We start from the raw sequence: 21,204 nt of genomic DNA on the forward strand, positions 1-21,204 counted from the left end.
TCACGAGTGCGCGGCGGGGCGCGGCACGCAGGCGCTGAGCGGCAGCGGGGCAGGGGCGGCCACAAAGGCGCAGCGGCGCCCGGCGTGGGGTCCGGGGGTTGGGCGCCCTGCGTGGGGTGCGGGGTCCCGCTCCCTGCTTTTTGCCGGCGCCCAGCGTGGGGTGCGTGGAGGCAGGGTGCCGGGGCCCCTGCGTGGGGGCCGGGGCCGGCCGAAAAGTTGGTCGGTTCTGCTCAACCCGGGGGGGTTGGGGTCAGGCAGTTTGGAGGACTCCTGTGAAGTGGCGAGTTAACGTGGCAAACGCTGTAAGATACTAGTAGGCAGCGTGCACGGCCGGTTACCGGGTGTTGCGTGAAGCAGGCAGTCCCGCAGGCGCGCGGTGCGCCTCTGGCCCACGTGCAGCCAGCCGCGCGGCATGGGAGCGGGATGCTCCAACATCTGCCCCGACATCTGTCCCCTGCGAGCAGGTTCAGGGTCTATCACGTATCACTTGGTGTTAAAGTACAATCGCCTTTGTAATAAGCACCTACAACGGGTACTTAGAAATCGCGCGAAAAAGTAGGTAAAAATCATAGAAAGTAGCTGCGGATACGAAATTTGGGTTTAGCGATAGTGCGGGTGTCTGAGCCTGCCGGAGGGTCTCGCTCCCAGAACACCAATTCATGCCTACTCTGACTTGATGCTGAGCAAATATTGGGACCCTCTGATTGCAATAGTGGGGCCAGAGTGCAGGTTTTGAACAGCCTCCAGGTTGCAGTGTGGCTCCTCTCTCCAGTGACATCCTTTACCTCCTCTCAGCACATCAAAGCGCACCTAAACCCAGGGCCAGGGGCCGAAGGCTTTGGCAGCACGCCTCTGCTTTGCTTTCTGCAATTTTTGAGATTGACATTGAGAATAAATGTGTTTCTACCTTCGGTATGGTGCGTGTTCGCTGTTATCTCTCCTGGGCCAGCAAAAACTGGGAGTGCTCTCATCTAACCAGTACAAATCTCAGGAGTAAATTCCAGGCTGTCTTTCCCTGGCTTTACTTTTCACATCAGTTAAACAGAGACTGGAAATAGGGCGTTTTTCTTTGTTGGTAGAAGCAGACAGGAATAGCAGAAACCTACCCGCGTAGCATTCAGTTACCTGTTGCATACCTAATTAATCACATTCTAGGTACTAGATGAAATGTATTAAATATTATGGCAAAGATAAAGCAAAGATATGCCAAAGATTAAAATTCAACTCTGCAAGCCTTGCTGGGCATCTCTTTGGAAAGGTCCATATTTTAATGAACCATGACATGTGGATAAAGGCAGAATAGAATTCTAATTTAGGATTTAAGGCAGGAAAGGACAGAGTTCCAACTTAGGATGTAAGGCACTGAGCTTCTCCTTCTGCATTTTGCAGAATCTTGAAAAATCATGTAATCTTCCCCTAACATCTCCCTATTTGCAGATGATTGAACTTAATTATTATATAGAAATGTGGTATAGGCTATATATTGAAGTGTGGATTCCAGATGTGTGTTCCAGCAAGTGCATTATTAATGCATAATCCTGAGGAGATGTATGCATATGTTGACCTTTCAGCCAAGATTACTCAATCTTAAAATTAAATGCATGTGTACATCTGTAGGATTGAGGCCAGAGTACTTGTACAAGATAAATGGATGTTACTAGAGAATCATCAGACAAAAACCACGTAATCCATCTATTCCACAAAAGTCCACCAAAAAAAGAAAGAACAGAGACATAAAAGAAAATCAACTCATTTTTCTAGACTTTTTTTTGGGGGGGGGGGACATGAGCAATCTGAAACTGTTGGTGTATCAAGCAAACTCACCAAGGACTGTATTAATCACATACACCTGGAAACACCAGAGCACATTATAGAAATATGGAAGTAAATATGTTTCAGAAACATCACAACTTTAACTTATAGACCTCAAAAAATAGAAACCATGTTTTTAACCTTGTTTTAAGACAGAAATTATTCCTATTAAGCTATGATTGATTTTACCATCGAAATAATACTGCCTCAATAACAAAAAACCTGTCTCAAACTTGAAAGTGGGGGGAAAAGGGGGGTGGGGGTAGTAGGCTGTGGATGATGAGAATATCCACAGCTGCACTGGACAGGATAAAAACATTTAGAAGCAATATTAAACCTCCATGCTTCAGGACGCACATGAAGTGCTGGCAGATGAGGGTTGGCACTCATTTACCCTCTAGGCAGGGTACACCACTGGTTTCCAGCAGTGCCCAAAGCTGGGCCCTGTCCAGCAGAGCTTGGTATGGCCAGGGCTGCTGCGAGGCTGGCTTTCTTCACAGCCAAAAATACGGGGAAAAAATACTTCAGGTATCCTGTCTGAACTGTATTTAAAAACAAAAAAACAACAACAACAACAAAAAAACCAAAACAAAAAAAACCCACTTAAACCAAACCCCACACTAAAACTTTTTTGATAGATGTTAATGTAACTTAAATTATTTAAGATCTAATCATGCCAATGTGCTGAATCCTGACCCTGTTAGCTTGAAACTAGGAGCTGTCATTTAATTGAACTTGTACTGCAGGGCTCATGCTAAAATAAGAACTAGAGTGCTATGCTTGGGAAGGCTGCATGAGAAAATGGGTTAATTTCACCCCTTCTGAGGTTTCAAACATTCCCATTGGACAGAATGGACTGAAATAATTTAAAAATATCTTTAAAAATATCTTTTATCCTCTAAGATCTACCACTCTATACATTACCATGGGTTAAGACAGAAGGGTAGATATTTAACCATTTCATAGTTTTATGAAGGAAGTTAAAAATTGTGTAGTTTTTCTAGACATGACAGATCAAAATGTTTCCTCTGCAGAAATTCCATCAACTCAACGTTAAGCTCTACTTGAGATGAGATTTGCAGAGATGCTTGCCTTAACCTCCCTGCTCCTTGGGACTGCTGACAAACCTTTATTGCCTTTTGCAACTTCTACTTCTGATGTGTTGGTTGTAATGCAGATCTGCCATCATTTCCATTTTGTGGTAACCTGATTTGGTTTTGGTACAATAACAGGAACAAGTGGAAGCGATGATTTGCATGTGAAGCTGGAAATATGTTTTAGAAAAACTGCTCTGCAGAGGGTAAGCACCTTTGCATGCTCAGTGCTGTATGACATTAATCATACGGTACTCGGTGAACCTATTCTTCTTACTCAGTCCTCCTACAGAAAATAGAGAAGTACATTTTTAGCAGAGAAAGAACTATGAGTATCCTTGTGGCTGCATACAGATTTCTCAGGGTCTTCTGGAAAGAAACTTGGACTTCTGCCACCTGTTCCAACTGTGTTAATGCATAAATGATCCAGAGAATGGGTTGACATTACCTCTAATTAGGGGTAATAACAGCCTGCTGCTGAAAGAGCTGGTTCCCTTTCTCTTGCATCTATATCTCTCATTTCTCCCGCATTAGGTCTAGTGTTCGTGCAGCCACAGGGTAGGTCAGTTCGGTGACCTGATCCAGCAGAAAACTCACCCGTTAAGACAAAAATACCTATTTTTTTCATTAGATCAATTCCATGAAGCTCTGTAGCCATTTGATCGGTGGAGTATACAGGATGGAGTGGAGAGGGGGGTGAGATGAAGGAAGAGTGCAGGACTACACCCTTTTGGTGGCCTTCCGCAATTGCACTGATCAGAGGTAACAACAAACTACAGCTTTGAACTCCAGCAGGATTTCAGAACTCCCCGAAGCATTTCTGAGAGTTAATTAAGCATGACTGACTCTTTTTGTTTCAGCTAACTAGAGTGGCAGTATAGAGGTGTGTAATAATGAGTAATTAGAGTTGCAAATAAAATCTGTCCTTTTTAGTTTGTACCTCAGAACAGAGCTGGAAAATGGAACATAAAGGGGGGAAAGGGTACATGGCTGCAGTCCTAATGTTTTAGTTGCAGAAGAAGGGTTGACCTTTGATTTGTTTTCCGGTTTAATAAACTGATTTTTTTGTTTCTGATAGGAAAGGAAATTATGCTTATTTCAAAGCTACAGCAGTGGGGTTTGGAAGCTTAAAATTACACATGGCTTTGGTTTGGAAAAGTGGATGGAATGAGATTTCTTTACTGATTTGGCAGGTCCTTTTCTGTACCGTTTCTTTGAATGAAATACGAACAGTACATCAGTGTGCAATATTGTTAAATCTTTCAAAGCCTTTCCCGATAAAGAGGAATGGGATGATGGACAGAAGAATAGAGAAACAGTAAGTTCAAAGACTCTTATTTTAATACAATTATTTAGAAAGACACTTGAAGTCCTTCTCAGAGGCATGTATCTTGCAGTTTTGTTCTGTTTTTGTTTTTTAGAGAAATATGATTTTAGGGAACAGGTCAAGACCTTCGTATTACTTGTGCAGTAGTACTCAGTTACAGTTCAACCACAATTTTGCGCAGTAATGAGAAGAAATAGCGAACAATCAGTCTTGGTTATGTACATGTATGTAAACATTTTTCATCGCTTATGAGCAGCAATGCAGAATATTTTTAAACTTATGATTCCACAGAAACTATATGCCAGAGACTTGAGTGTTTGCTTGAGACGAGGAGGAAATTTCACATTACTGATTTCTGATTGTTATCATATCTCCCGAATAAAATGTGGTAATGAAATCACAGTATGGTCGTTACTCATTGCTTTGCAATGTGGTGCTCAGACTTAGCCTAAGGCATCAGTGGGAGATACAGAAAATGCTGATTGTGGTGATGAGGTCTCCTGGTGTGTTTCTTTTAAGAATGAAAGCACACTGAAGGAGGAGTGGTATTTTAGAATCATAGAATCACTTCGGTAGGGAAAGAGCTTTAAGATCATCGAGTCCAACTGCAAACCTCACTAAACCACCACTAAATGCTTAACTTACGCTGGACTCAAGTGGATCCTACACAGCAGTACTGTCACTCATAAAAGAAGGTGGCAAATACTCCATGGAGTCACTTACACAACAGCAGAGGCTTTTATGGAAAGACTGTAAGTCAAACTTACTCTTCTACAGAGACGCTTTAATGCCCCTATAGATAGAAATCTAACCAAGTTGTTCATAACAACAAATAAACAGAGACGACTCTGGTTATTTCCTGAAAAGGGAATGAGATCAAATCTAAGTGGTGAGAAATGGTGGTTTCAGGGAATGCCTCTGAAGACTTGAAATCGTTAAGATTTTTTTCTTGGATGCTTTAACTAACTCTTTTTTTAAAAAGAATGCCATGTAAATGGAGAGCGTTAAGCGACCTGTGTTGGTGCAGATGGTCGTTACCTTTGCTGTGCATAAGTAAATGAACGACCTTGCAAATCAGAGGAAGGTGTGAAGGGAGGAACAAAGCAAAAACATTAAAGACAATGTGCCCCATTTTTCTGACTTGCAAATAGGGTGGGCAATTTCAATGCAGTAGAAAATCACCAGTGCTTTTGATTTCTAATGGAGCAAGCATTGCAGCGATTCAGCTGGTATGTGACCACCCCCCTGCCTGTAAATAGTACCAAGTATCCTTGTCCAGTATTATTTCTATTGTTAAAACTGCATTTTTCTTACTAGAAATCGACGGCGACAGGTTTATTTCTTACACGTCCCTTAATTCTCCAGACCCACAAGTCTGACGTGGCACAAGCACTGTCTCGTCTCACCTTTTCAGACATCATCTTCGTAACTGTGCCATGTATTTGCTACGGAGTTGTGATCTACGCCTTTTTCCCTCTGTAAAACACAGAAAATTATGGTTTGAAGGGTTTGCATGAGCGTGGTCAATAAAAAAAAAATAAATTTCTACACTGGCGTATGTATGTGTTGAAAGGTTCTGCTTGATCAACTTGAGATCAAGTGCTTGCTGATAAAAAGCGAGTTTAGCAGGAGCTCTAGGCCTACAAAATGGTTCTGAAACCTGGCCTACGTGATCAGCAGCTAGGTGCGGCCACTTGAGCGGGAAGCGAGGGTGGGTGCTCAGACCAGCAAAATTTATTCTTATATCCACGGGATCTTAAGCTGCAGGTGAAGTGTTTTAAGCTGTCCAGGAGGGGAGGCTGGAGGAGGGAGAGGCGGTGAGGGAGCTAGGACCCCCATCCCCTTGTGTCCCACCGCCGGACGGAGGCGCACGAACTGCCTGAGGGACGACACGCTCCTGTCAGCGCCACTCCAGCCCTTCCCTCGGCGCCTCACCCGCCCCGCCGCCCCGGCTCCGGCTCCGGCTGGGCCTTGCCGCTCACCTCAGCGGCAGCGAGGCGGCCGCCCCCCTCCGCGCACCTCCCGCCTCAGGCTCCCCCGAGGGCTGCCGGGAAGCGGCCGCAGCTGCGCGGCCAGGGGGCGGGGCCTAGACGGGCCGCCCAATGGGGCGGGGGGGGGCGGGGCCCGGCGGGTGGCGGCGCGCAGGCTCGCGGCGGCGCGGCGGCAGGCGCGGCCCCAGCACCGGCAGCAGCCGCCGCGGCCGGGCGCCATGGGGTGTTAGCGCAGCTGGTGCCCTCGCTCTGCGCCGGAAGGAGCCGCCGCCGCCCCGTGCCTCTCGCCGCGCTGCCCCCCGCCGCCCCGAGCCCATGAGCCTGAACGAGCACTCGATGCAGGCGCTGTCCTGGCGGAAGCTCTACCTGAGCCGCGCCAAGCTGAAAGCCTCCAGCCGCACCTCCGCGCTGCTCTCCGGCTTCGCCATGGTGAGCGGCCGGCCTTCCCCCGGCGGGCGGGGGGCCCTGGCGGGCGGCCTGTGGGGAGCGGGGCTGCCGCTTCTCTTTTCTCCGACCGGGGCTGCCACCCCTCGGGCCGGTGTTGCCGCGGCGGGGCGGGGGGGGACACAGGCGCAGACGGCGGCGGTGGCCCCCCGGGGCGGTGAGAAGCGGGGCGGGCCCTGGCGGCGCTTCCCCAGGGCGGCGGGGCGGGCTGGGGCTTCCCCGGTGGGCCCCGCCGGTAGCTCCCCTGCGCGGAGCTGGCGTGCCGCGCGTTGGACCTGCCGCGATGCCACCGGTACCGGCGGGGGGGCTCGGCGGGGCACCGGGGGGGCTGCGGGCGGGCGGCACCGGGGGGGTCGCGGCGCAGTGCGCTCCCGCTCTGCCCGCACCGCCGCCGCGCACGTCGTGCAGAGGCGCGCAACGGCAGGTGTTGCACCGGGGCCATTTTTAGATAAATTAAGAAAAACGGCTGATCAAAGTCGCCGGTGGCCCTGCGGCTCATCGCGTCCGCCGGTCGGCCGTCGCTTGCAGCGGCAAGTTTTCGAACCTCATGAGGAAATCTCGGGTGCTGCTTCGTTTGGAGTTTTGCGCGTGTTTTAGAAACAGGGTTTTTTTGTTTGGTTTTGGGTGGTTTTCTTTTGTTAGTGCGTTTTTTGCCTTCGGGTTTGATAAAGAAACGTCGTCAGGTGATCCGAATCGTCTCCGGGTGATCGGGATGGCCTCGGAGCTGATCCGAATTGTCTCGGAGCTCCGTGTAGATTGAAATTCAGTCCCGTGTAGGCTCGGTCGGATGCCGGTCCTCCGGCGCACCGAGCCGCTAACTCTGCTTCAACTCCTCTACTGACCTGCGCTGACAGCGCTCCGGGGCTGTGAACACCCAGTGGTACAGCCCTGACTGACTTTATTTGGATTTTTGCCCCGCTTTTAGCACGGTATTTTCACCCCGGGTTACATTCTCCTCAAGAGCCATTATTCGAATGGGAGGATGCTGTTTGAGAAATGAGCGGCGGGTGTGTAGCAGCCTCCTGACGGTCAAATAAATGTCACCGGCCTCCTTCGATGGCTAAAAACAGACGGTAGCTCCTCAGGGGTGGTGGGGACTGCTCCTGGTGTGACTGACAGGCGGCTGTGGTAGCGCTCTGTGTGAGTTATTCTCCTTGGGGAACTGCTCCTGCTGCTGCATTTTCCTCGTCCGCCTGATCTCCCATGTCCCAGCTGTTTCTTGAGTCAGGCTTTGACATGGGGAACAAACCCTGTAGCTGATCAGTTTGTAAATATTTTAATCCAAGAGAGGTTGCATCGCCTTTAATAAGAATATTACTTAAAAGTCGTACTTAATCTATTAAATTTGGCTTTTCTCTCAGTACATGCTATGTGGATTCTCAAAATCCCAGGAATGTGTGAGGTGAGGTGGCTTCTCCTTCTTTCTAGTTCTATAGAAGAGTTCGAGGTGTCAGTGCTCTGCAGTTGGAAACCGCTGCTTTTGGATTTACGTTGTTTAGGGTATCTCAGGAAAAAGCGACTTTGTTCTAGAATTAACAGAATGTCTAGTTGCCAGGAATGTTACGTGTGAGCATTTGTTGTATTTTAGTTTTCGGGAAGTTGCCCTTCTAAGAAAATTCAACTTTTTTTCTTCCTTTAACAAGATCATGCAGGAGATAAAACTTGTAGCCTGTTGGTTTTGCTGTGACAGATAATCCTCTAGCTGAGACTTCCATCTATTTTCAGAAGAGCTGACTTAACTTTCAAGTATTTTTAGCTTTCTTTGTAGTAACTTTGCTTATCTTTTAAAATTGTCCTTCTGCCTTGAAAAGCAGGGCCATCTTTCTGCTGTCATGCCTGTGCATTGTTTTATAAATTCAGCTTCTTTGCCGTTTGATATATGAACAATATGCTGCTAAAGTATAATCTAGCCTTGGATCTAAAGCTTACAGCAGCAATTAAGCCTCATTGTTCCTCTGTTTTCCCTATAGACACAAGGAAGAAAGAGCCTAAATGACATATCCTGGACCAACCAGCAGATTTATGGGAATTGTCGGGATGGAATGTGCTCTTTCCATGCCAGCCCCATTGATCCTTGATCTTTAATTAAACAGTACTTGCATCCTCTAGTAGAAGCTAAGTTTATTCCTTCAGGGTTGGTTGTGTGCCCCCTTAGATGATGCATACCGAAGTCAAGAGATTGCCCAAATGCTCCATCAGGTTTCAAAAGCAGAAGTGTTACGCTTCCACAGACAAGACAGATTAAAAACCTGGTGTACAATTAGTTTTGTTCTAGAGCTACACATCACAGTTTGCTGCTGTGTGTTAGCTTCAGAAGCGGTTGCAGGGTCTGGCAATTGCAAACCTGTGGTAGAGCAAAGCTCCCATGAGTGAACTTGAGCGTTTACTTTGTGCAGGTTTCCATGGATGCTATCATCCAGTGCCATATGTCAGAGCAAATCTATGAAGTTTATAATCTTGCACTTCGTATGCTTTTCCAGATTATGGGGCCAGCAAGTAATATCGATCCCCCAAATCGTTAAATTGTAGATTGTAGGGTAGGTGTAGTCCATGAAAGAATGGAGGATTCCCTCCATGTGCTGCTGGAGGCACCGAGTATTTCTCACTTCTGTGTTATAGATCCCACATACTGATGTATGATTTTTTTTTTTTTTTTCCCTCTCCAGTCCTGGCTTTGTTTTTATTTCTTAATCCAATTTATCTGAATGCTGGAAATATATTTTGCAGATTTTATTCAATATTGCAAGCAGTAGCTCCATCCACACCTACAGCAGCAATATCAAGAGCTCCAGCGCAGACAGGCTGCTGGCAGATTATTTTTGTTTGAGCAACTAAGCTGACTTGTTAGCATCATTTTGTCACCAGGGTTGCATCATGCAGCAGTATGACAACGTCACGATACCAGACTCATAAATGATAGGAAAGTTGTTAGATCCTAATAGTCATAAAACTGGAAAATTCAAACATTGTCTTCCTCCACCAATTAATAGCTGTGTCAAAATACCTGAGCCTAAACGATGTGATCTAAATTGCACACTATGGTTGGCTTTGTTACATTTAGGATTTGGAGGATGCTGTTTCATTTAAATGCCTCTAATGATTCAGGCTGGCTAGACTGTTGTCTACATGGTAACATAGACACTTCAAATCCTGAATATTGTCAAAGAATTGTCAACTCTTGCCTTTGAAATATAGCTAGTGTGGTCTTCTGAAGACAGCTTCAGTCATTTTGTAGAAGACTGACTGCACTGATAAATATTTATATAACTGGTTTCCATAATAACAGTTGAAGTAGGTAGGACTCGGCCCCACTGCAGTCAGTGCTGTACAGATACTCAAGAACAGCATGGTCCTTGTCTAGGAAAGCTTACTCTGCGGTTCCAAATACTAAAAAGGATCTCTATAGAAGTTGGTTTTAGCTGTATTTAACTGGATTGCTGGTAGAATAACATGTTAACAGCAGCATTCTGTAACCTGCAGGAAAGCATTGCAGACCCAGGGTCATGGTGGCTGCTGCCACTCACCTTTATATCGCTGTTGCACTTCATGCTTGGAGCTGTTCTCTGAAGAATCTTCCCCTGTATAAAAGGTTTCTTCTGTTCCAGTTGTGAAAGCAGCATTTTTATTGCTGCTTTGAACATCCCTGTCCCAAGGTTATAGACAAGCAAGGCAGCGTGACTACTTGGGGCTTGTAATTTTAAGCATTCTCTGTTTTACAGCAGCTGTCAGTGGCTGCTGTAGTTCGGAGGCTGTAAGGGTGATTCTGAGATGCCGTTTCTCCTCCCTGCTGTGCCATCTAATCTGACCTTGTACTTACTGAATGTATTTACTGTAAATAGCGCTGTGTAGCAATACCACCTTCTTAAGATGCGTTTACTCTGATTACATGGGTATTGTCTTTTTACACTGACTAGCAAACCAAAATTAACTCATGTATTTGTATTCCAGTGTTGGCTTTAGCAAATATTAACGTGTTTGACCATTCTGCAACGTAGTCTGGAATCTCGACTCTGTGGATTAATCTAACATAAATGATGCTTACTTTCTCTTCTGTATAAAAGCTGTAATGATGATTATTTTGACTTCTCTTTTTTAATTGCTGGTGGCTGACTGTGGCTCATACAGAGTCCTTATGAGTTGTTTATAACTCAGTGAATGGTGCAGACACTGTGAGAGCCTGGCTCTGTGCCTCTGTCTCTGGGAGGGAATAGTACAGTCAGGAAAAACAGAGACTGACCACCCGGCTCTGGAGCAGAGGAGACAACCGGAGGAGTACTAATTTCCCGTGATGTCATGACACCCATCTCATCCCTGCCTTCCCTCTGGTCCCACCCAGAGGCAGGCAGTGGGGTAGAAGATGGGATTTGTTACTGAAATACTGATGTGAGCCTCAAGACTTCGAGAAACCAGATCTATGCGCATGGGGTTTTTTTCCTAAGTGCAGCATGTGCTACGATGAGTCCCTTGCACGTGTAACTGTGGATAGCTAGATGTCGTCTAGGCTAGTCCTAGCTGCAACAAGTGAAGGTAAGAAAATATTTTTGCAGATAGATGTTGAGGGAAATATTTCAGTGGTCACCGTGCGCTATTTTACCTTGGTGTGTGTTGGTCCAGCAAGGCGAAGGTGTTGTACCACTGATACGTTTCTCCAGGTGAGATTCACATCCTCCTCTCACTGCGTGGATGGATCTTACAAAATGAAACAGTGATGTTTGATCAACACAGTTTTCTTATAAGCCATTCCTGACATGCTAGACTGTATAAAACTTGTCATGTCCTCCTAATCATTCCTGTTTGGGAATGGTAGCTGTGGCCAGGGAAGGGGAAGTGAGAACAGTCTTGTAAGGGTATACAGATCATTCTAGATTTGTGTTCATTAAGAAGGGGTTGGTGTCTTCAGTAAAACTGATGGTTGAAGCTCACATTGTCCTTTCCGAAGGGATTTTGCTTCTGTGAGGCAGCTAACTGCATGACTGGTATACATAGTAAGAATGTGATCATCCCGAGAGCCAGCCTTTCTCAAGGTATTCCATTAAATAGGTCATTATGAGGTAGTCTATATTTAAACCTAGTAACTTCTAATAAGGTTGGTGTCTTGCTCTGTGATTCTTGTCTGAATCTGTCAGATACAAAAGACAGGAGGGCACTTGCGACTGGAGCTTTAGGCTGGTCAGACAGCATCTGTGGGGTGCGGGAGACAAATCTACAGCCATCCCACCCTGGGGGAAGCCCCTGGTTACAGAACATTGGGCATCTTGTGGAGAACTGGCCACACGTGTTCTTCAGAACTATGATCAGCAGCAAGGAGTTGGAATTGGCTGTGGCTCTGTCGGGGTTGAAGCTGATTAAGTTGGAAAGCTCTGAGACGCTCGGTTTGCTGCTGTTGCTATTACGCGTGCTGGCAAAGAGCAGTTATGTTTTTTCCTGTGTTGAAAGTCTTGAGTGTCAACATGACCTGCTGCATGGGCGGTTTTTACTACAGTTCTTCCTTTCATTTTTCTTCTGATTGTTGTCTGTCATATTATATTTTCCCTGGGTACTTCTTATTTCAGAAACCCCTATCTTAAAACAGGAATTGAATTTGAAGCTTGCATTATGCTGAAATTAAAACCAATGTAAGTAAAACCAACATGCTGTCTAGTAGCTTGTAAAACTGAGAAGTAACACTAACATTTGAAGCAAGTTGTTAAATTCTGTCCTGCTGCTGTGGTAAAAATGAACAAGTGACAAACCAGGAGAGTTGCTTATCCTGCAATTTCAGTTGCAATATGAGCTTCATTTGCAGCTGTGTGTGTGACTGGTTCTTTATATTGTTGTTGCTGGTGAAAATTGTTTTATTAGCGTATCACAGCTCGCTTCTTGCAACGTGGTGGAGTCAGTATTTGTCAGAGGTGCTGTGTAAGTGTTCTTATGGATAGAAACCTTCAGAGTATGCAGGATTTTGATTTTCATTTAAAAGCAGAAGCTCTGGTCCAGTAAGACACGGAAGCGTTATAAACAAGTAAGTGACATGAACTTATTGCAGGATGTTGAACTTTAAACGCAGATCCTTCTGGAGGACGAATTGTTACATTTCTTGCGATATTGTAGTGTTTAGGCTGCCATGACTCTGAAGTCCAGGACTATCAGAAGCTTTAACATGGTTGTGTGCCCAAATTCGGTTATCTTTTGAAAACATCTGAATGCCCACCTTTGTTAGGCTTATGAGAACTCCAGTCCTGTATCCTAATGTCATGAGTCCTTTTAATTTTGTGAAGAAGCTGTATTTCAGATCTGTGGCTTTGTCAAGAGCTGTAGTAAATCTGTCAGTCCTATCTGCAGGATGGTCTGAAGTTAGTTAGCTCTTCTCTGAGCCAGGGATTAAACCAGGTGACCTCTTGAGGTGTCCTCCAACCTGCCTTATTCTGTGGTTGTGCAGCAAGGCAGGATGCTTGCAGCATGGTAGCTGCACAGTAAAAATCACGTGGCGAGTGTTCAAAGGAGCTTTGAAGGTGGTGAAGGAGAAGGTGCTGAAACATGTTGTATTGAATATTGCCCTAAGGGTCTTCTGAACTAGCATAGAAACCTAACAGAGGCTACAGGAAAATAATCCTCTTGCACAGAACATCAACATGTACCTATGAGTTGAGGCTTTGTATGGATTTGGATCGTATCAGATGACCTCACCGGGGCCCTGTTTTTGCAAGTGTTCCCTTACAAGAGCAGTTGTGATCTGTACGTTTTGAAATCGCAGCGTGAGCAAAGGATAGAAGAACGTCTGATGCTTTGCGTCAGTGTTTGAAAACAGGCACAGAGCCTCACAATGAAAAATGGAGCTTTTTGAGGTGTCTGGCTCAAGCTTGGCCCAGGAAGTAAAGAACAGAGGCTTGCAATTGAAAAGAGTTGGCAGTTTCTCTGCTAGTTTACAGTGAAAGGGTTCCCAAATTAGCTGCTTTGGCAGTTTGAGGAGACAGAAAACATTAACTGATTTTTCACTTATGGGTCAAGCTGGAGTTATTTTTGTGAGGCATGAACACAAGGAGGCTTTGCTGTGCCCCCCTGGAAACTTCCACCAACTTGAGCAGACTTTTAAATCCTTCAGGCATTCTGCATCCTACAGCCTCCCCAAAAGTCTCCATTTGAAGTGAGTTCTGAAGCATCTATTAATACTGAATGGGCAGGAAAGAGAAGGTTTTGAGCACCAGTGTGAGTTGCAACTGCAACTTAGCACACTTTGCTTACTAGTGTCTCTGTCCAGCTTGTTAGCTTCAGCGTCATTATTCCTGTCCTCTCTGTGAACCCATGAGAAACTCTTATGTGTTTTGTTCCTTATGTGCATAACTAATAGGAAGTATTTTTCCAGCTGCTGTAGTCTCCCAAGCAGGAAAATCGTGATGCTTTCCCTTAAAGCAGGCAGATTTCTCTCTTTTAGCATTTCTGTTATTAATTTTGGTGTAGGGTCTTTCCTGGCTCAGCAGTTGATGCTAGTAGTCTTCCTTTTGATTCCAGTCACAGAGAAGAGGTCATGTTGCTTACTGGCAGGATGGCCAAGTATGACCTGAACAACTTCAAGTGTCATTCCTGATACCAGGCTCCCTTGGTGGAGCGGTGCTGGCAAGAAAACTACTGTGGGAGGGACTGAGTTGGGAGAAGGTGCGGAAACTGGTCCAGGCGGGCACCTCCTTGCGGGATGCCCTGCTCCCTTCTAGGAGTCTCCTTTGGGAGCTTGTCCTCCTTGGTGCCTTACAGTATGTGGCCTCCCTCCTGCAGCTTTCAGCTGTGGGAAGGTGTATCCAAGGCTTCAAGGTTAGGATGGCTGATACCCTGCTTCTGCCTTATTTACACCTTGTTAGCATCCCAAGCTGGGAATAATTGGTGTAACTTGGCTGCCATCTTATCTGGCACATGTTAGAAAACTAGTACTTAAGCTACCTTTCAGGTGATGTTGATGCTACCCATAATTATCCCTATAGAGAGAGTACACTTGGAATTACAGTAAGTAATTGCGTGGGATGATTTGATCTGAAGGAAGTTACACCCTTCCTGCTTATGGGGTAAATTGTGGCAAGCCTTAAATAACAATTACAGTCTTGCTGGATTTCAGAACCTTCTTCTGAGAGATGATTTGGGGCCCACCTACACAACAAGTTTCCTGCGCAGAGCAGGTCTGTGTTAATGTATTTGTCAGCCATACAAACTGAAGCTTGTGTAGCTCAAACTCAGGTTTAAGCTGTCTCGTCAGTGTATAATGGTTGTAGGTACTCCTGGGGTCACTCCTGTAGGGAAACACCCAGCAATATTAAAATTAAGTCTTTTTAACTAAGGAAAACTTGGGATTTCTGGTCTGGATGTTTCCTTTTAATAGTTGTCCCTGTGATGCTATCTAGGCATAGACCTATCCGAGTATCTGAATGCTGCTTAAATTACACTGGTTTCTTGCAAGATTTTTGTTTTGATCGTGTATATAATTATAGCCAAATCAGAAATGGGCACATTTAGATTAAATGTAATTATTTAGCATTTTTGAGCTCAGCCTAGGCTGAGAAGAGGAAGAAAAGGTTTCTTCTTGATGATCTATTGAAATGGGAAGAGAACAGTAGCTCCAGGACAGTTGGTATGCTGGAATTATGAGAATCTGACTGAAGTTCAGAATCAGATGCTTGATATCATCATTAATCAATGTCTTCATGTAATAGAAGTATAAAATGTCTTCAGTATTTGGTGAATTAAATATATCAGTTCTTAAAATAAACTTCATCTTGTGAAGCTCTTTAGTGTCATGGTTATGTTAACATGATAAGTACAAGGAAGGATTAAAAATACCTTGCCATGCTGGGTGGTTTTGAGAAGTATAAAATGAATCCTTGGTGGTGAAGAATTGCAGTTTTTCTATGAAAAACACAGGAAGCCCAACATCCCATGAGTACACTGGGACTTAAGAAGCAATCCTGCAGAAGAGAGACTTGACGCCTGAATGTTTATCCTCTCAAATGTGAAGTTTCCCAGGGTTGAGAAATAGTATTTTTAAATCTTTGAGCAAGAATTGCATATGCATTAATATAATTTCTTGTTGAGTTTCTTGTAACACTTGGAAACTGCTAGTTGGCTGGGTGGTTAGGCTTATGACGATAAAAGCTTTCAATAAAGGAATTAAAATATTGGCAAATGTCCTTGAATGCCTGCTGAAACATGTCTGAGCAGAACCCTTGGTTGGCTTTAATATAGTTTATGTTTTAGCAGTTAAGAGTTCTGGTGTCCTGGAACTTGCTGGTTCTGGGAGCATAAGAAGATGGGATCCCGGACTAAGTGTAGCTTGGCTCAGCTCTTGCAAAATAGTGAGGTTTGAATGGTCTTACTGGTTTTGCAGCTGTCTTTGGGTCCTAGTTTCTATGTCTCCCTGCATCCATACTACCCACACTTCATGAAATATTTTTCCTATCAGCCTGATGAGAACTGAGGTGAAATGTATGCTGTGGGGTGAATGCTGTCTAAACCATTCATAGTGGCATGTGGTCATGGGCTAAACCTGTATCGCTGGGACTCAAAAAAGGCGATTTGTTCCTACAGGCACTGTGTTGTATGAACTGGTTTAGTCATCTTTTTTGAGAGCAAACTGGTGTGTTACAGAAGAGCCAGGCTCATAGCTTAGTGGGACCGAGAGCCTGAGTTCCTGCTACATCAGCTTCCTCCTCGGTTCCGTGGGCCTGTGCCAGCTTTGTTGTTCATCAGAGGCGTTGCAGAAACAGCTCAGCTCGTTAAGCTAGTGGAAGAACACCACTTAACCAGGTTAGCTTTCGCTAGGCTAGCAGGTGGAGTCATTTCACCGAAGGATCAAGAGGGAGCAGCCAAGATGCAGAAGGGGCTGGTGTGGATCAGTCTGTGCTGAATGGCAGCCTCTGCATCTTCCTTATATGCTGTGGATGTGTTTGTATTTCAGATTGCTGTTAAGATTATTTTTTTTCCCCCCTCTGTGTTGTAAACATTTTTTAAATTAGATCCTTTCAGAAGGAGCACTGAACATAGAGACAGCGTTGTGTTATTCCCTCTTTGGAACTGTGCTTTGTCTGAAAGACAGTTCATCAGGAAAGATTATTTTTCAAGAGAGCTGCTGGGATTAATGTCACTCATCAATTGGACATGCACGAAACCACCTTGACAGTTTTAAAAACTGTTAAAAGGCATTCTAGTTCATTTTCTTTATCAAAACTATTTGAGCTGGGTTTATGAGTTTCCTAGGGCTGTTGTTTAATGCTAATTTCTGCTCCTTGAGCGCAGGCATACAGGGAGATGTAAGTTTATGAAGGGCATGGCTGCATACGATGGTGGAGCAGCTTCATGAGATGGCACTGCTTACCCAAAGGTGAGTCTAGACATAGCTTCCAGAGTTAGTAGTTGGTGATGTCTGGAGCACTCACTGGTACCTTTTCTGGGAGACTGTTTGCCTTTCCTCGGCCTCTAACGGGCCTGTTTGGCTGCCATGGACCTTGTGGAGACTTTCATGTTTTGAATCTATGTTATAGAGTCTGTTTAAATACTTATTTTATGTGAAAGGACATAGCTGAGAGCCCCATGGAAAGGTGATCTTTCTAATGAAAGACTCCTGCTCTTCAAAACTTGGATATCAAAACAGATATCCAAGGAGAAAGGGCTACCAAGACTGTGATGGGCAGTCCGATGCCTTTGCAGGCTTTCATGTTACAGATGCTTCAAAAGATGTGATACAATATTAATTCTACATATGTATGGGACACACAACATTTCCTAATACCCAGCAAAATTTATAATCTATAGTGAAAGATCAAAAGCTGCCTCTACAATATAACACAGGAAAGAAGAAATGTTTCCCTGGAAGAGTCCAAGTATGCTGATCACAAAGTTCAGCTGTTTTGTTGGGATGAGCTGGAGGTGGCAGGGTGGTTGTGCTTTTAATAGCTTTTGTGTGTACAGATGGTTTGCTCTGCAGCAGAACAGTAAGACTAAAGCGGTGGCCTTTGCTTGGTAGCTCACTCCTAAATTTGGACCTAATGAAAAGGGTGCAGATTGATATGAAGAGAAGCTTAAATGCAGAGTATTAACTTTGTTTGGATCAGATGATCTTCTGGAAAGATAATTTAAACAAAGTAAACTATTCAAATAACAATTAACATAAGTAATGGCATCTCTTTTCCTTTTCAGGTGGCTATGGTAGAAGTTCAGCTAGACGCAGAACATGACTACCCTCAAGGTCTCTTGATAGCCTTCAGTGCCTGTACTACTGTCCTTGTTGCAGTTCACCTTTTTGCACTTATGATAAGTACCTGCATTCTTCCAAATATCGAGGCTGTTAGCAATGTGCATAATCTCAACTCTGTAAAGGAATCTCCTCATGAGCGTATGCATCGGCACATTGAGCTCGCGTGGGCGTTTTCTACTGTCATTGGGACTTTGCTCTTTCTTGCAGAGGTGGTGTTACTGTGTTGGGTGAAGTTTCTTCCTTTAAAGAAGAAAACTGATACGCTCCAGAGCAACAGTTCTACCATCACATCGGGACAGGCAGCAGCCATTGCATCAACGTCTATTATGGTTCCCTTTGGATTGATTTTCATTGTGTTTGCAGTCCACTTCTACAGGTCACTGGTGAGCCATAAAACAGACAGGCAATTTCAAGAACTGAATGAACTTGCTGAATTTGCACGGCTCCAGGATCAGCTGGATCACAGAGGTGATACTATCTCCTCAGCTGTTACCCATTTTGCATAAACCTGTACTTAAAGAAAATAAACCCACTGTTCTGCTTCTGCCTCGTTACATTGACTTCCCTGTGGATGAACTGGTCAAACTTTGTTGATTACTCGTTAAAGAGAGATTATAAATGTTCTAACCCTTTTGAGAGGGGAAAAAAAAATGTTGTTCCTTTCGTAAAATTTTTGCTGTCTGACATCTGGAGGAATGGATGGTGGGGTATGCTTGCGCTGTGCGTGCATCCCTGCTTTTGTGAGCGCTGTCTAGATTGCTTCTTGTTACTGCTGAACTGGCTGTATAAATACGTAGGAAATAACATTGTAAATTTGGGTATGTGGTAGGGATGGGTAGAGAAGCTTTTTTCCCCCCCTCTCTTTATTTGATGTTGGCATTTACTAGAAGATACTGCTTGTCCAATCCATATTGCGTGGCATGATACAAATTACTTGGGATATGCAGCAATTAGCACTCGGTTCGGTGCTAGCGCTGTTCTTTCTAGAAAGCCTGACAGATGGTAGAAGTGAAAGCTTTCCCACATTTTCCCCAGTATGTTTTGCTGCCAAGTAATTATTACTTGACTGATTTCTCCAGCGCCTTTTTGCCGTGGCAGTTACACGTTTCATAACTTGCTAAACACCCATGACTAGTCTTACTGCGATGTGGTATGGCCACATGAGTAGGAATGAGACTCTACTCTTCCTTGGAAGAAAATAAAAGCAATAACTGTTTTAAAGTTCTTACAAACTGGCACATATTATCTGGAGAGATAGATTTGCCTGTTTCCCATTTAGTAATCTTTTTTTAAAAAGAAGGAACTAGATGGAAATTATTACTGGATAATTTTTTTGCTTGAAAATCAGAACCACTGCTGTTTTTTCCAAGCCAAAGTAGTAATTATTTTATACTTTTATATTAAAAATGTATTTTTAATAAATCCTCGGATGCAAGCAGCGAAAGGTGGTTTCTCTGCATTGGATTCCCAAGTAATTACTTATGCCTTGGTCTTCCTTGTTTAGGAAAAAATCTTCTCTTTGCTGAAGTGTTGTATTTAGTAACTTGTTACACGTTTTTTGCTTCCAAAGGATCTGGAAGATCACTTTTCTCTCTGTATATTTATTTATGAAAGTAGGTTATTTGTAATTAACATTGCTGCTTACTTGCAGACACATGCCTGTGACAGCAAGGCTACTGTGTCGGTTTTTATTTCCTCTTTAAGCAAAAACTTCCATTTGGTCTGTTAGATAAGAGGTTTGTCCAAGAAGGATTGCAGCAGTCATCCTGGGTTGCTTTCAGTAATTCTAGCTATATCTAGAAGCAGAATTTTTTGGAATGCAGTTCTGTGGAGCAGCTTTGAGTTTTAAGGGGTGAAAGCTGTTTTTTGAACACAAACTGAGACCATTTTCAAGTCTAATAGAACAAAACTTGACCTCCCTATCGTAGCTAACACTGAAATTGAGAGCATTGAACTTAGGCACGCGTGAATGTGACAGTGTAGTGGAGCTGTACTTGACTGAGCCCGGGCTGAATGTGGTCTCACACCCAGCCTCCATCTCAGGTTATCCCAACATATTTACAAACTGTCGGATGCATACAGGTAGGGTAGCAGGTGTGTTTACTACAGAAGCAGCCTCATGGACTTGACTGATTTCTCATGTCAGCACACCACAGTGGAAAGTGTTGACAGGGTTAACCTGTGGTGCCTTTGTATTCTGAAAAATCACTTTAAAAAATCTGTTGGTTTTTTTTCCCCAGCAGCATTCTTGGTTCACAAGCAGAAAACAGCTTCCCGCTTGCTGTTTTCACAAGTTTTTCTGACATGCAGAGGCCAAACTGAATTATCTCTAGCTCTGCCATTATATTATGCTTCAAATATATTCTATTACTGATGTAAATCTGCTGATGGTGAGAAATGTGACTGCAGTCCTACAGGTGTTCCTTCATGGAGCGCTGTAAGGATTATGCTAGTAAAGGCATTAATGAAGCAGCATTCCAAAACACAGCATCTTGGTAGTAGGCACAAAATGTACTTCCCATCCTTTCCTGGAATATTTGTCCTGTCCTAAAGGGGGGGAAAAAAAAGCCTCTTAAAAACCATCAGTAAAGGAAGAAAACCTGACTCAGTGTTCATGCTAGAGCAAATGGTTGAAAGGGTGCTGTCAGGCTTAAAAATTACACTTTCTCCTGAATTGTGTATTTAAAAGTTAAAATGTGTTTTTGAAACGGAAGTCCATAAAATGTGTTTTTCAAGTTTATTCTGTAAGTTACTTGCTTTCCTGGATAGGTAGCTGAATTTCTCTTTTATTTTGTGATTCTTTTACAAGGTGACAGAAGTGAAGTGTAGGGTTTGTTTTTTTTTTTGTTTAAGAAATACAGAATTAGAAGCTAGTGGGACAACCTTATTTTTAACTTTCTCAAGCTGGTAGGTTCTGAGCTAATGGTGCTGTTATTACAGCTGCTTTTCTGACTATTTTCTGCACTTTAAGCCATGATAATCAAGTGTTTTTCATTTTCCACCTGTGGAAATGGTCATGAAAGTTACACCTTGGGCAGTCTTGTAACTGTGTGCCAGAGGCAGTGACCAGACCCCAAATACATGGATCTGAATTTTAAGAGTGCACTTAGAAATTTTTTTTTATTCCTTATTTATACTAATGGTGTTATGCATTTACCTCAAGCATTTTAAACATTGGTTATTGTATATCACTTATTTAGATATAAGATACTTTAATGAAATAAAATGTATTCAGTTGTTGCTGATTATTTGTTATCTAGAGGCCTAAAATATACTTGTTTTCTCTGTGTCCTGTATCTCTTCAGCTATACTGTGCTAATCCTG

At 44.0% G+C, this 21,204-nt stretch overlaps 2 protein-coding genes across 2 annotated transcripts in view; one reads left to right on the plus strand and one right to left on the minus strand.

Moving 5' to 3' along the window:
* Nucleotides 1-6,255, minus strand: part of KDM2B (lysine demethylase 2B) — a 125,931-nt gene extending 119,676 nt beyond the window's left edge. Inside the window, exons 1-2 of the mRNA XM_056329215.1 lie at nucleotides 6,216-6,255; nucleotides 5,640-5,709 (exon numbers count right to left, since the gene is read on the minus strand). Of these exons, the coding sequence (XP_056185190.1) occupies nucleotides 5,640-5,654 (15 nt within the window). The 5' untranslated portion in view covers nucleotides 5,655-5,709; nucleotides 6,216-6,255. The remainder of the gene's footprint in view (nucleotides 1-5,639; nucleotides 5,710-6,215) is intronic.
* A 97-nt stretch (nucleotides 6,256-6,352) lies between these two features.
* ORAI1 (ORAI calcium release-activated calcium modulator 1) lies at nucleotides 6,353-21,125 on the plus strand. Its single transcript, XM_056350019.1, has 2 exons — nucleotides 6,353-6,653; nucleotides 17,823-21,125. The coding sequence occupies exons 1-2, from the start codon at nucleotides 6,540-6,542 to the stop codon at nucleotides 18,384-18,386; spliced, it is 678 nt and encodes a 225-aa protein (XP_056205994.1). The 5' UTR covers nucleotides 6,353-6,539; the 3' UTR covers nucleotides 18,387-21,125.
* The last annotated feature ends 79 nt before the right edge of the window (nucleotides 21,126-21,204 follow it).

This window comes from Falco biarmicus, chromosome 1 (assembly GCF_023638135.1).
Source record: "Falco biarmicus isolate bFalBia1 chromosome 1, bFalBia1.pri, whole genome shotgun sequence".
Classification (NCBI taxonomy): Eukaryota; Metazoa; Chordata; class Aves; order Falconiformes; family Falconidae; genus Falco; species Falco biarmicus.